Source organism: Dermacentor variabilis, chromosome 1 (genome assembly GCF_050947875.1).
Source record: "Dermacentor variabilis isolate Ectoservices chromosome 1, ASM5094787v1, whole genome shotgun sequence".
Lineage (NCBI taxonomy): Eukaryota > Metazoa > Arthropoda > Arachnida > Ixodida > Ixodidae > Dermacentor > Dermacentor variabilis.
Window position 1 is genome coordinate 206,178,596 of NC_134568.1, and position 15,019 is coordinate 206,193,614.

General features: G+C 49.0%; 1 protein-coding gene across 1 annotated transcript in view; it reads right to left on the reverse strand.

The window, feature by feature from the left end:
- The window catches only part of LOC142559268 (uncharacterized), a 290,647-nt gene that overhangs the window by 119,520 nt on the left and 156,108 nt on the right, over window positions 1-15,019 (reverse strand). Inside the window, exon 2 of the mRNA XM_075670917.1 lies at window positions 5,069-5,909. Coding sequence (XP_075527032.1) covers window positions 5,069-5,387 — 319 coding nt within the window. The 5' untranslated portion in view covers window positions 5,388-5,909. The remainder of the gene's footprint in view (window positions 1-5,068; window positions 5,910-15,019) is intronic.

The window sequence follows — 15,019 nt, forward strand, 5'->3', positions numbered from 1 at the left end:
CGGTGCGCCCTCTTTTCTGAGGGCGATGAGGGAGTGGAGGAAAGGAGCTATCCATAAAGATATGTGAGATTTCGGCAGTAACGCCAGCCACCCACCGTGGAGTCCTACAAGGGAACGCTGCAGGACCCGTGAAACACGGCCTGGAAACGCCAACTGTACGTTACCACTATAACCAAATATGAAATAACCTATAAAGGTTGGCTATTCACACAAGGTTAACCCTTGCTGCCTGGAAAAATTGGAAGTAAATGGGAAGCCAGAAGAAGACAGGAAAGGTGGACAGTAAGGGAAAGACGAAGATTGTAGGGAGAGATAGACAGGAAAAGGCAACTACCGATTTCCCCCGGGTGGGTCAGTCCGGGGGTGCCGTCTACGTGAAGCAGAGGCCAAAGAGGTGTGTTGTCTCAGCCGGGGGGCCTTAAAGGTCCGAACACCCGGCATCGGCTCAACCTGCAGGATCCCCCTTTCTCCGGACACGGCTAAGCCGCGCACGGCTACACGCGGGAGGGTCCAACCCTCGTGTGCTCGGGTACGCGGTGTCGCAACACACCAAACGCCTGCTTACGCAGACGCCCCTGCGGGGCAAGAGCATCTTTATACAACAGTTAATGACACGTTAGTAACTAGAAAATATGGCGGTTATGTCGGCCCTAAAACGATCAGAACCACGAACGTTGACGATGTGTTCCGAAAGAAGATTTCGGTAGATGATAGCCTGCGGCAAGGCGAATGAGTTATATGCTACGGTTCTACCAGAAATGCGTTGGAAGCTTAAATGGTTTTTTTACGGACGTGATGAGCGGTAAGGTTGTACAAGAGGCAGCGTTGAATGACTGGCATTAGATACTATCTTGTGAAATTGGCAGATTAGTGCGATTATTCTCCATGATTGCAATGTAGGAAAAGAGAGCGATGATTTAATGTTTTATACGCTCGAGTGACGGTCGTAGTTTCTGGAAAAGAAACGTGCTGCACGATTTTGAACCATCTCAACGGAATTTATTAGATAAGCCTGATGGGGGGGACCAGATGGGTGATGCGTATTCGAGCTGCGGATGAACGAATGTTTGATAGGCGAGCTTACGGGTTGTGGCTGGAGTTACATGAAGATAACGCTTTAGATACCCCAATCGGCGCGATGCTTTAGCTGTTACTTTCTGTATGTGAGTGGACCAGCGAGTTTGCTTGTGAAATGAACACCAAGGTATTTGTGTGAGCACGCATGAGACACTAAAGAATTGTTGAGTAAGTAATTGTAAGAAGAGTTACATTTTTTCCAGCTGAATGTCATTAACTTGCATTTATCGATGTTAAGTGACATTTTTCCTGACGTGCACCAAGCGGTTACGTGATCGAGGTCACTTTGAAGGGCTGCGTGATCTGCAGATGAACGTATTTTGCGATAAAGAATGCAGTCGTCTGCGAACGAGTGAATGGTTAATTTAATGTTAGATGGCAGGTCATTAATGTAAATGAGCAACCGCAACAGGCCCAGGACGCTACCTTGAGGTACACCAGAGTGACCTAACCAGAGTGAGAGAGTCGCTAAGTGGAGACGCGTGACGGCGGCTCCTCCCAGCGGGACCTAGAGCACCTGAAGACCCGGGAGGACTGGGAGACACTGCTGCGCTCTGGAGACCCAGCCGTGCAGACCATGGCTACTGACCGGGCTGACAGCGTTATGGACCGCAGTAACATAAACGCTTGAGTGCAGTGGGGTCGCGGGGGCCCGGGAGCCTCAGCCTGTATAATAAAGTCTTTATGGTGATGATTGTGGCACGTTCAATATCCCTTGGTGGTCAAAATTAATCCGGAGGCACGCACTACTGCATGCCTCATAAGCGAATCGGGGTTTGGCACGTAAAACCCTAGAATTAAAAGAATATTTGCTCCAGATTTGCTTGAACCATATAAAACGTGCATGTTTGTGCAACAGCGCTTTATTGCACATTCGCATGAACTTCCATTAATGCATACCTGCGCATACGTTGCCTCTACGGCTAGTTAGCCTCTTTTAGTTGGCATAGTTAGCCTCTATGGCTAACCTTTTTATTGCGATATCAATTGTATGAACACTCTAGGCGCATTTCTACCATCGGCGTCGCCGTGATGTTCCGTATAAAGTCCAAAGGCGATAACACCGTCGCCAAGTGCCCTGCGCTGTTATGTGCGAGTGATAGCGGGCGAGGGGAACCGACGATCTCGGCTCAATCTCGCCCGCGCGAAAGACAGCAGAGCAGGGAGGAAGCGCGCCGTCTTCCGTCGCGCGCGAGGCCCCCAACGTCGCGGTTGCGAGGCACCGGGAGGAAGGGAGGGAGGAGGAACAGCATTCTACTCCGGCTGCAATTGTGTGTGTGGCGTTTGCGCGCGATCGCGTGGCCGCATTTTGAGAGCGATGTTCGTTGGGGGCAGAGTCTAGGTGCGTCGACGGCTCGCAGCTTTGTGTGTGCTGTGTGTCCTCGACGCTCAGTTTGCGTTGAAGCGATAGACAACACGAAGGTCACTTCGCTCGCTGCTGCTACCGCGCATGCTCACGTCAGCTCTTCGACAGCGAATGTCTTCGGTCAAAGGGTATGATGTGTTATATGTTGTTGATGTGTTGTTATCATCGGATATGATATGATGATGTGTTGTGTGTTTACCTAATGAAAAGGGCAGTGTCAATTCCTGAACTGCGTTTTAACCATGCCTTAAATATAGTATAACTTTGTGTTACCTCTGTCTTAACTGTGTCTTAATTGCGTATTAATCGCGTCGCAGCTTTATCGGAACTAGCTGTGTCTTATATCCTAACTGTCTTAGCTGTCTCTTAACTACGTCTTAATTGTGTTTATGTCTTAACTGCCTCGTAATTGTGTATTAACAGTCTCTTAGCTGTGTCTTAACAGTTTGTATGTCTCAAATGTATCTTAAGTGTGTTAATGTCTTAACTAGCTGTATCTTATGCCCTGTGTTTTAACTGTGTCTTAAATATATCTTAACTGCGTCTGAATTATGTATACACTGTCTCTTCACGGCCAGCTCAAATTTAGCACATGTTCCCGTTTCTCTACAGTTATCCAAGCAAGAAAACCAATTCATTCGGTGCTCTTTCAGAATCCGTGACAACACGAACGCCGGCGTTCGTGTTGTCCACTTCTCTTGAGTCCTGTCTGCACGCCTCACCTTTTTGCATAATGAATCCTTACCAACTAGCTCAGCTTTCTGTTGTTCTAAGCTTGTTCTGCATTTGTTATCTGCCTCAGCCTCAGCTGACAGCGACTCAAGCATGTCTGTCACAAACAAATCAGCTTGCTAAAAAGAAACTGCACGAAGAAGTATTCCAGGGATGCAGAAGCGTTGAATCAGTGTTAGGGGAGCGCAGGTGGAGAAAGCGTGCTGGGCGAGCAGCAGCTACCCAAAACAGCTTCCTCGCGGTTGATTAAACAACTGGCACTGCTTTGCGCGCAGCCTGCGCCATGCGTGCCACCACAGATGTAGCTCGCGCGCAGAGCCGCACAGCGCGCGCCACTTCGACCGGGCGAAGCGCTGCACCTGTGTGTGCCAGGTGGCGGAGCGTACCGAGCGGTCGCGGCAGCAGATGGTGGACGCCCGAGCGCTTCGTAGAAGCAACTTCGCGTCGCCGATCAGTGTGTCTCCGTGCAGTTCGGTTTCCGCTTAATGGCTCGGTAATGAAGCGTCAACGATCGAATGGCGCCCGGCGCATTCAGCGGCAGCGCCCCGGGTGTGCCCTGCACGCTCGCCGGCAGACATGCCGCGAAATGCCGTCCCTGCTCGTCGCGCGTGGCATACTTGCGCACCGGCGCACTGCAGCCTGCTTCTATGTTGCGAATGCGCGAAAGCTCGCAGGCTGTGCGGGTGCTTGTTACTCATCAAACGTCCGTCTGTGCGAACATGTCTGTGTGCGTGTGTGTGCGCGTGTACTTGTGTGTGCGTGTGTGCGCGTGTGTGCTTGTCTGTGTTTACCTTAAAATCAGCAACAATGAAGTTAACCAACTTTGTGATTTCCGAACAAGCGGCGACGGCTGTCTGGTGTACGCCTCAATGAACAGACAAGAAAGGAAGAAATCAGGACTGAGAAAAAAAGAAAGAGAGGCTAATGCTCCCAGCTAAGCTTATTACGTGTACACGAATACACAAGAAAGTGAAAGGGGGACTGCAGCCGCCGCCGTAGCTCAACTGGCACAGCATCGCACTTGCCATGTGGGAGTAGTGGGCGGCAAGTTGTATTTTCTTCCACGTTCGTTTCTCTTTTATTTATCAAGAATATAAAGATAATTGCAAATTTAGCCATATAATTCACTTTAGCCGTATACCTAGAGAATTCCAATTTACCTTAATTCATAAATAATTCTGCATTTCCATAAAAACTTATTTTGATGCATACTCTGCGATTTCATAATACCGGCCTTTTTATATACAGGCATATCAGCTCACCCAAGGATTACTGCCTATGTAATACCGGCCGTGATTGCTTAGTGGCTGTGGTGCTGGGCTGCTAAGCACAAGGTCGCGGGGTCGAATGCCGGCCACGGCGGCCGCATTTTTATGGGGGCAAAATGCGAAAACACCAGTGTACTTAGATTTAAGCGGACGCGTCAAAGAACCCCTGGTGGCCCAAATTTCCTGAATCCCACCCGGCGGCGCGCCTCACAATCAGATCGTGGCTTTGGCATGAAGTCCCATATTTTTTATGAATGTCTAGGGGCGGCAAATACAACAGCGTCAGTGATGTGAATATATATATGTCACCTCCCGTACTTATACCTTAGAAGGAAGTATACGTTCAAGTTACATACAATATAACAACATACCCCTATTTATAATGCAATTCTCTTACGACATCATATTGGCGGCACAGATATACACGTAAAACGTCAACAAGATGAAAAAAAAATAAGAAGTAGGCATTGAAGGAAGGAAAGGCACTCCGGAACCGGGAAAAGCATCTTTGAAACTCGCAAAAGCTGATTTTCCCGCTCGCCGGCTGTCAGTGCACTCCGAGTGTCGCAAGATTGAACGCACGCCAGTGGGAAAGAAGAAAGCAATCGTACGCGCTCTCACTCACCGCTGTAAGTGACATCCGGCACGACACCTTCCGCCAGTGACAGGAAAGGATGCTGCAGACGGAGCCGCGACGAGTCGGCGCTGCGCGCCGCGGCGGTGGATCCGTTCCACGCCGTGGCGTCCACGTACTCGTCGCATCCCCCGAGCAGGCGGTGCCAGTCGCCGGGAGGCCACGGCGGCGCCTCGCCGCCGGCGTTGCTGCCGTTCGAGGACGGGTGCTCGAATGCGACGCCGGCCAACGCCGTCCGCCACCACGCCACGAGCAGGGCGGCCGCGAGGAGCAGACGCGGCCCGGCGCGCGAGTCAAGTGCTCGGTCCATGGGGGCGCGCCGCGGCGAGCTTCGGGTGCGCGAGCGAAGAGCACGCAGCGAGTGCCGGAAGTTCCGAGACAGCGTTTGCGTTCGGCGAGCGTCAGCTGCTGCCTACCAACAGCCGTCTCGAAGCGAGTGCGGAGAGTTAGTGACGGAAAGGAGCCGAAAGGAGCTCGCAGTGGGACTGAACAGGAGCGCTAACACCGAAAGCAGCCAACACCAAAACCCTGAGAACCAAACGGTAACGGCGGCGGCACAATATAAGTTCTCTAGGGGATCAACGTCGAAACCGCAAAGCAAAAGAGGGGGCAGCGTGAAAGGAGCTTGTCTGCAGCTAGACGTCACAGTGAAGAGGGGGTGTGCCTAGGAGTCCAGCTTCTTGCCTACAATGCCGCGGGCCGTGCTTAGGTGGGTAAGCATCTTCTCTTGCGGTGCAGGATGATGAGTTTGGCGCGACTGGAGGCTCTGCAGGTGTTGCTCATGCCGCTGGCCGAAAATGACATCGATTCGAATCCCTTCGCGGGAAGCAGCCTGCGAAAGAGAGAGAGACAAAAATCCCTTTGAGCATATTACAGGCTGGTATATCGCCAAGCTAAGTTAAGCCTAATGTTCACAGATGCTTAATAGTACACATTCCCGTTTATTAACGATAACACTCCGCAGCTCTGTTGCAATATGGTTGAGAAGTAGATACAAAGCAGTTTGATCACCTGCTAGAAAGCGTTATGACAAATAAAAACATTCAAGGACTACAAAAGTGCCGACATCACCTCCCATCTTTGCACCACAGCAGGGCTCATATGTGCCACCGCAATACAAAAGAAGGCAGTCACGACGAAGCAGGGTACCAGAGCTAAAGTTACAAGATAGTCTCTAAGACGCTCAAAAGAAGAATACGGTGTAGTACCTATATGCCATGGTTATTTCCGCCGTAGAAGACCTGAAATATGTGCAACAGCGGTATCACCAGCCTTTGTTTTCGTCGGCTTCTCTTCTGCAATTCTCGCTATTCAGGGGGATGCTGGTCTCTCTCTCTCTCTCTCTGAGACCAATTCGAATACGGAAAGAATAGTTCTAGATGTGAATCGAATCGAATCCAATATCGAATACTTTTCGAACAGTGTGCCAATAATGCGCAGCCGTTATCGTCGGGAATATAAAATGATGTTCACATCCTGTATAGTATAGATAACGTTAGCAAGTTTCTATCACTACATTACATATTATATATAGGAAGCGCTCTCATGTTGTGAATTGTAAATGGACCATTAGGGACATATACGCAGTACACGATAAGGCAGTTTCTTCGCATGCACAAGACTCTTCAGAGAGTGCGAAGGATTGCTTTATACCCTGTGTTGGCGGTGAAGTCTGGCTCCCTGAGCTCCGTTGCCTGCTCCACTAAGTAGGTACTCGCTTTAAGCCCATACTATGCCTGCGCATATGACACTTATCGTGCTTTTGCTTCAATGGTATGTTTGAATCTGCAAAGTTTACGCCTTGAAAGATTCGTAAACTGTTCGAGAAATATTCGTACTTAAGAATAATGATTATGAGCTCTTGAATAATTACTTACATCCAGGTGGGCTCAGCGTGCGCCACTCTCGGTCAAGTGTTAAATGAGCAAGGTCTATTCAAGGTTTCTCCCACCACTTCGCCTACTACAGCAGAGCTATGTGCAATACTGTAGGCAACGTAGTTCATTTCCAAAACGAACGTGCCTGAGAACTGGGTGGTCTTCTCAGAATCGAAGTCGGCGAAGTCTCAGAATCGAAACTTGTGTGTAACGCAAAACATAATATAATGAGATGGTTGGTTCAATCGCGAAATATGCGCAGCGCTGCACCTCGTGGACATGTGGCATTTCAGCAGGTATACTGACGCACTGGAATATGCGGAAACAACCAGGCAGAGGAAATGGCAAAACGGGCCAATAAATGGGGCGATATGTGCATCCTTCGTCTATTCAGATATACGACACCAGGTACAGGCGCGGTCACTGCTAGCGGGAACACAACAGCCAGTGGCAGCGCTACGCAAAACGCCACCACCAGCGCCTCGTGAAGTCTTAATTGGCAGACGAGTTACCATAGCAGACGACTCTCCGGGCTTTTTGCCAATTGCTTTGCTTGCGCCTGCGCCGCAAGACTTCATGAGGCGCCGGTGGTGGAGAACTCTGCGGAGTGAGGCCTTGGGTTCCGTGTTCCCACTAGCAGTGGCCGCGCCTGTACATCTTGAAGAAATTTTTCACAGAATTGTCTCCGACAACACGGTTCAACGACGCTGAGAAAATGGTGCGGTGGACCCTGGACCTAAAATTCAGGCTTTCTGTTGACATACCAAGGGACGTTTCATAAGCAGTTCCCAGATGTATATTTTACAAACCGTGTCCTACGTAAAACTTGGCTCGCTCAATCCTCATCACGCGCTTGTGGCGAACCAGGTGAAAGCGCAACAGATGCGCTGCTAACCTGTCAGTTTTATGCCTGTAGCATACGCGAGATGTGGGCGTCGAACTTGGAGCGCCTGGGGAATCGTAGACTCTCTTCAGGCTTTAACCCAGGGCCTTGGTCTTCACTGGCCAATTCAAGGAAGGCATTACCACCTACTGTGCGGAATTTATTTTTTACGTGTCACCTACTCTCAAAGTAGTCAAATTACGGATGCATTAAGCTTAAAATTTGCTTTTGTTCTTGCTTTTTTTTAAATTCGCCAATATGTATCCCATTGTATCCGACACTGCGCGATAATCTTTCTTTTTCATGTTCATCCCTGGGCTCATGTTGTTTTTCCAAATTATTTACATCATCCGTGACTCGTTAGCTCATATAGTAGAAGCCAAATAGGGTAGAAGAAAGCAAGTATTTTTAACCACCTCCCCTTAGAAAATCTGTGCGAAATCAATGTTCTCGCGTAAAACAGCGCTGTGTGCCTGCAACACCTTGTGTTCGCAGAAAGGTCAGTAATAGCCCGCTTGGAAGCTTCATGCCTTCCTCCTGTATTCCTAAGAGAGACTGGTTTGATGGACACTCGGGGGCATAGCGCAGCGATATTGTAAAGGACGCTCAGACGGAGCAATTGCCGGCCTTGATAATTAGGCTAAACCAGCCTCCACCACCACCAATGTTCTCCTTCAGGAGCGTGAGGTGTGATGCGTGCGTTGCGGAATTAGATCTTGGGTCTAAGTTCTTGTGACTGCAGATGAACGTGCGCGCTTTTCACGATATGGGAAATCTTCCGGCTGACTGTCTCCACCGAGTTTTCGCATTCAGTCCTAAAACAACGGCGTCGCATTATTGCATTTGCTTTCAGAGTGCATCTGAACGCGTAGCGCGGAACTATACTACATGGGCTTTCGTAGAACGTGTACTCTTCTCAGATATTAAGCTAAATGTAAATAAAAAACATTCCTTTTCAAGCGCATCACCGCTCGCGAGGAGCTCGCCGCTCAAACGCTGCACATTCAATCTAAAGGAAAGCGGCCCCACGCCCCTATCCTGAATAATAGAATGTGGCTATTGCATGAGTAATTTGCAATATCAACTTCGTAGTGCATATAAAGACATCAAGTGGTTCGTTGACTTAAGCAAATGTAAATGAAAAGTACAGGAGCGAAATAAGAGCCCGTGCAAGTGCACTTATGCGAATACCCTTGAAAATCGAGTACGCGTTTTCGGGTAGGCTAGAGGCCGGGTGCGTGCGAAAACACGATATTTTAACTTTTTGTTCTCATTGCCGGCACGACGGCTCAACCGTGAAGCCACTTCAGAGGTCGTTGCCAGGGTGAGTTCGATGGGGACCAAATGCAGCGTGCCTGAAGATCCGGGCAGCTGATGCAGCGATTGATAACAAGTTCGATGTCTCCAATACACGGACAAGTTGGCAGAAGAAAATTTACGTTAGAAAAGAGTTATTTCCCCGTATCAATAAAAAACACACAAACAGAAGATGTTTATTTTATCTTTAAGGGCTGAGACACGGCCAAGGACAAACAATGTAGTGAAGGAGATCGTGAGCCTACATAGTGCTGAATTTAAATTGTAGGGTTTAGCTCAGCTCGCCCTTTCTTTTTCGTAAGCCAATCAGTCACTGAAAAGCCCTCACAGCAACGAAGCTAAGTGAACGCTTTATTATCAACAAAAACTGCAAATAAGGGCTTATTCGGCAGGCATTTTTTCTTTAAGCCAAGCAGAACCAAATAACTAACGACCAGTAAATATCAGGGACAGATCAGTCACTGCCAATTCCGCGTCAGGCTATTCACGCACGCTCGATTGACTTGAACCATGTCCAGGAAAGCTTGAACACCCATTAGGGCTACACAACTTCCCCAATCCCTTCTCCCGCCAGCAGCTATCTCAGAGGCGGCCCGCACAGCAGGCAGGCGACGTACAGCCCCAAAGCTAGACGGCCCCTGAGTGCGTTCGTGCGAAATGGCGTCGCTAGACTCTGTCGCTCTTGTTATTCACATGTTCATCTTGGGCAATGGCGTCTTTTTTGTCAGGCGCATCTATCAATGTCACCGGCACTACACGTCAGCAGCCATGCATCATAAGCGAACGCTCGTCCGCCGTCAGGACTTGTTTCCGCTTGTGTACATGCTGGTCATTTTCTAACCTATACTATTCTCGCGCAAAACAAACCGAAGTTACGCAAAAGCGCACAAGGAAGCGACCGAGCACTGCATAACGAGTCTAGCTGCGCGCAGCACGTACGCAGTCAACGGAGGAGCCTTTTAAGAGACCACAAAACTCGTGAAGCTCGCGAGGCAGTTCCGGTCCCGTTCCGCGCTCGCTACTGCAACGCGACTGCTCCTGTAGCCTAAACCTTCCCGACGCCTGTGCTTGAGCAGAATGCCGATCGCGATGAAGTGCACGTTTCGCCCATATCCGGCAGCAGATGGAGGACGCGGCGGAGGCACAGAGCCGCCGCTCACACTGACGAAGGCGACCGCAAGGAGCAGCGCCGTCGGCGGCACGAATTCCGGTCACCGAAGAAACGCGGCCAACAACGCATTAGCCGCGGTGGGAATCCGCCGTCGAGGCGGGGACAACGCGGCTCGAGTGCCACCGCCGCCCGAATTACCCGGCTCAGCGGGGCGCAGCCTATGGCTCGCGAGGAACGTGCTCTAGCGCTGCTATAGCCTACCGTTCCTGCGTTATCCCGGCCGAGAAACGGCCGTGGGCCCTACTCAAAAATTTTCGTCTCGCGGTGCCACGCGAGGCGCCTTTATTGGGCGTCCTGGGAGACGCGTGCAAGGATCGCCCCTGGCCCTTGCAGCGCTCCTTTATAGCAGCCTTCGACGCCTCGTCACAGCGCCGACCTATTGCCCTGGATAAGCGCTTGAAGCGCGTGCAGTAAGTAGCCTTCTGTAGAACGCCAACAACGCGCTCGAGAACGATGTGGTGGGTAAGCACCCCGTCTGGAGTTTTGTTTCTTAGTGTGTATCGTAGGCGGGCTTAGAAATGAACCTCCGGGCTAATTTCTGAGTAATTTATGCAACACCTGTCGCTGAAACCAATAATAGTGAGGTCATTTTCGGCGGTGTGAAAGAATATTATTTTGCCGACAGACAACGCAGCAGTAATGTTATACTATTATACATACATTTTTGATGTCCAAACAAGCGTTGCCTGGTGTCACAATTTCGGGACCATATCAGGGCATTATGGCACCGGCGCACATGCCTATTCTTACACTGCAGGCAACTTGTGAATCACTGGATTGGGCAATGTCTGCTTTAGATTCTTATAACTCTTGTTGACACAGTTCCTCATAGCTTCATTAAATGTGCTCCGCAGAGCTCTTGACAAGTCAGGAAACCATTCAGGGTCGCAGAAGAGAGATCTAAGAGCTTCGCTCCAGCCGGCATGTCTTTAACGCCAAAGGCGTTCTCTGCTTATAAAAGGCGAAGGAGTTGCCTAGCATCCTATCACTGCCTGTTGTGCTCCCTCGACAGCAAGCCCACGTTGTTCCTTTCTTTTGACCAATGTTCATGCCATAATCTCTACATACACTTTTTTAATGCGTTAGCATTCTCAGGATCGCACTTTTCTGAGGCTACGTATGTATGTTTCTATTTATGCATCTATGTATGTATGTTTGCATCTAACCGTTTTCCTGCCTGCCTGAGCAACTGGGTAGTTCGTGGACGAATAGGTAGCGCATCGGGCTGCTGCGCTGAGGTAACAGGGTTCAAAATTAACCATCGGACCAACTTGCACCACTGAATATGTGGCAATGTGTATCTCATACGTGTGCAACACACGTGCTGCTCTTCAACGAACCTCTTTCGCGCCGACGTGGGCCACACTGGGATGTGGAACTGGTTAGGTACCGTGATTTGAAGAAACTCTTTGACGGCGACTTGGAGCAATGGTTATGTGCTACTCGGTCTGTGCTGATCCCCAATGAACCTCGTTGATGCTAACTTGTGTCACTGGATATGCGCCAGCATGTGTGTGCCGCTCTTCAACGAACTTCTTTGTTGACAACTTGAGTAACTAGGTATATATGGGACATTGAGAATGTGCCACCCTACAATGACGAAACATAGCCCTTAAATTTCTCCGATGCTGAGCGAAATAGAGCCCACGTCACAAGAGTTGCTCAAGGGCAGCAACCCGACGCATGGGCAGGCTGCGCCACAAATGCACTCGGTATGTTCCACTCTTCAATGAACAGCTCGCGAACTTGAGTCACTGAGTATGAGCCACTAAAAGTGTGGTAGCCACGCGCTGACTTCTCGGCAGCGCCACTAGATGACGCCGCGTGTCCAAAAGGAAGCGCGACAAAGGAGCCCGGCTGCCGCGTGGCGCGTTTCTCAGCGTTCGCGCGCACCGCGGGGCGCCATGCATTTCGGAGTTTATGCGCAGGCTTCGCGGTGGCGGTGGTGGTAGATTGCGCCGACTGTTTTCAGGGAAGCGTGAAAGAGGAGTCTCGCTGCAGGACACGCCCCATACATAACTCGTTTCGACGGTGGCAATATACGTCGTGCAGCTATATTAATTGCTAAACTCATTACCATCGACAGTCATCGTGAGATGGGGTATGCCGCAATTTCCACATGTATAGCAGTCCACCGGAGTTCTCTCTGGTTATAACCTGCTTACTTCTGTTCTCTGCGCTTCCTCCGTCTGTCTGTTAGCTTCAAATTAGCAGGTAATAACAGCGATTAGTAGGGGCCGGTGCTATTGGCGCAGCACTCTTGTTCACGCAGGTGCAGCTTTTGTCGCTTATATATATATATATATATATATATATATATATATATATATATATATATATGCAGCCTTTTCGTAGATGCAAAACAAAGCGCACAAGCGCCGCACACGTCGTGCAGAGAATGTGTGTTCGGCTCACAACGGCTGCGAAAGTTGCATTTTCTTCTCGTTCTTACTTCCTCGTTTCCTTCATTAAACAGAGTATTACTGCAAATTTAAGCCTCATCATGAATTAATTGAGCAGTTCAGCTAAACAAAGTTAGGTCAAGCTCATTTCCTCCTTGGTTTCAGTGCCATCATTGCGTTTAACTTCGCATGATCTTTTCTCCTTACTCTTTTCGCTCGCTGAATAGCGAGGGCTTCGGCTTTGGCAGCCTTGATAACCTGAAGTAAACATAGCTGCCGGACTCCAGTGATCACGCGCTACGTAGTACGCGCGATTTAGTTGGCGTTTCACATCTATTATCGTATATAAAAAGACAAGCTTTATAATATACTTAACTTCTTTGACTGACAGGAAGAAATAAAAAAAAACCAGTTATTTTTATGTCTAGACGGGTTTTGACACTGAGCGCCTTTACCAAATGTGTCGTAGGGAGAAAACAGAGACTAAAAATACATACTAACGACATAACCACTCATTTAGACATGCATGTCTTCATTCAATAATTACTGAGCCAGCCTGATGGCGGTAAGGTGACAGTTCCGAGTGCGAATTGCCAAATAAAACTTTCCGGTTATTTGAATCATTCGCGATCCGTCGACTATATGTTGAGAGCTTGGCGTGCAGCACCACAGAGCGCTCGCTGGATGAGGTGGATGCCATACTTATTGGAACACCTGCATTGCGTGGACATCGAATTCCATATTTAAGACTACCGCAATGAAAATTTACAAAGAACATCCTGCGGTACGGATACGCGATGTCAGCACATCCATAGAGGAAAGCCGCTTCATAGAGGCAAGCAGCAAACTGTTAGTGCAGTATTATGGTGCATTCTACTGGTCGGATTCGAGGACTAAAGAGTGCTCTCGCGGCACGCCTTACATTAGGCTGGTCGGAATCGAGTACTTGGAACACATTCACCTACGTTAATTAGGAGTACCGCACTCCAGCTCAGTGCACACGGAAGTGCTCTCACCTACGAACTGGGAGTGCGACCGAGATCCCACATAGGTCTCCTCACATGGCTCCTCCGATTGCTTTGGGACAAACTGGACGTTCGGCTCGGAAACGCGTTTTCTGGCTTCAATTTCGAGAGAGCTCCGCATCGTTGCAAACCGAGTCGGAGCATGGCGGAAACCAGCCGAATATACCATTAAACATTGATGTAAACGAGTCGGAGTGCTCGAGAAAGTTCTAAGATGTGGGTATCACGCATTCCACGCAACAAATTGCAAGCATACATGCTTCCGCGCATTCAATAAGTTCCCTTTGGCTACAAATAACCAAAGCTTATGCGTTGATCACAGTTGTAATTACAGTTGAAGTACACTAAGAAATTGTCAAGAAATGATGCTACATGCACAGGTGTAATCTTTATCTTTGTTTGTTTCTTTTCTTTCCTTTTTTTGCGGAACATTGATATTTAGAACTCTAAAGGCGTCCAAAATGGTCTGATGAACTAGATTGTAACAGGTCTTTTTCATACCTACGAATATGACCCAGTGATCTGTTTTAGCACTTAAGTTATTTTACAGGCGATACAAGGTCCACAACTTCATCGATCAATGAAAAGCAACGTCGAAATCGCGTCGTTTTGTGGGCCAGACGCTGTGATTCTCCAAGCGCATCAGGACCATCCTCTGCTTCATCTCTCGGAAGGATGTGGCCAGTTCGATAAAACGAAGTGATAACATGATGTGTAAGGGAGATTTGCAAGGATTCACTATATTACGATCAACCGAGCGGATTCTCATTAGTGAGGGACCATGCTGTCATGTCATTTATCAATGTGCAGGTCGATAAGTCCCCTTCTGGTGTGTTTGAAAAGGTTCCCAGGCGCAGAAATTGGCACATTATCGCACGTAGGTGACGAAAAATATCTGCACTCTGCAAGCCGGCTTCCGGCTCTTCCACGGAGGAAATAACGTTCACATGTGGAATTCGGGAGCTGCAGGGGTGAAAATCACAAGTGTCGTATAGGCTGGGATGCCGAGTCCGCTATCCGCGCGTACAGAAATTTCTGCTACATCGACATCTGCGCCGCCTTGTCGTAGAGCAAGGGGCTGAAAGAGGTGACATTGTTGAGCTAACCCTCCAAGTACGTTCACAATCATCCAGACATGCGACCGGTGCTTACGAAGATTAATTATAATTCGCAAAAAACTTTCCACCGATGGGCTTACAGAAACTCGACGCAATATTTTATTTTATTGCGTCTGGCTTCTCTAAGGTACACTACTTCATTATGTCTC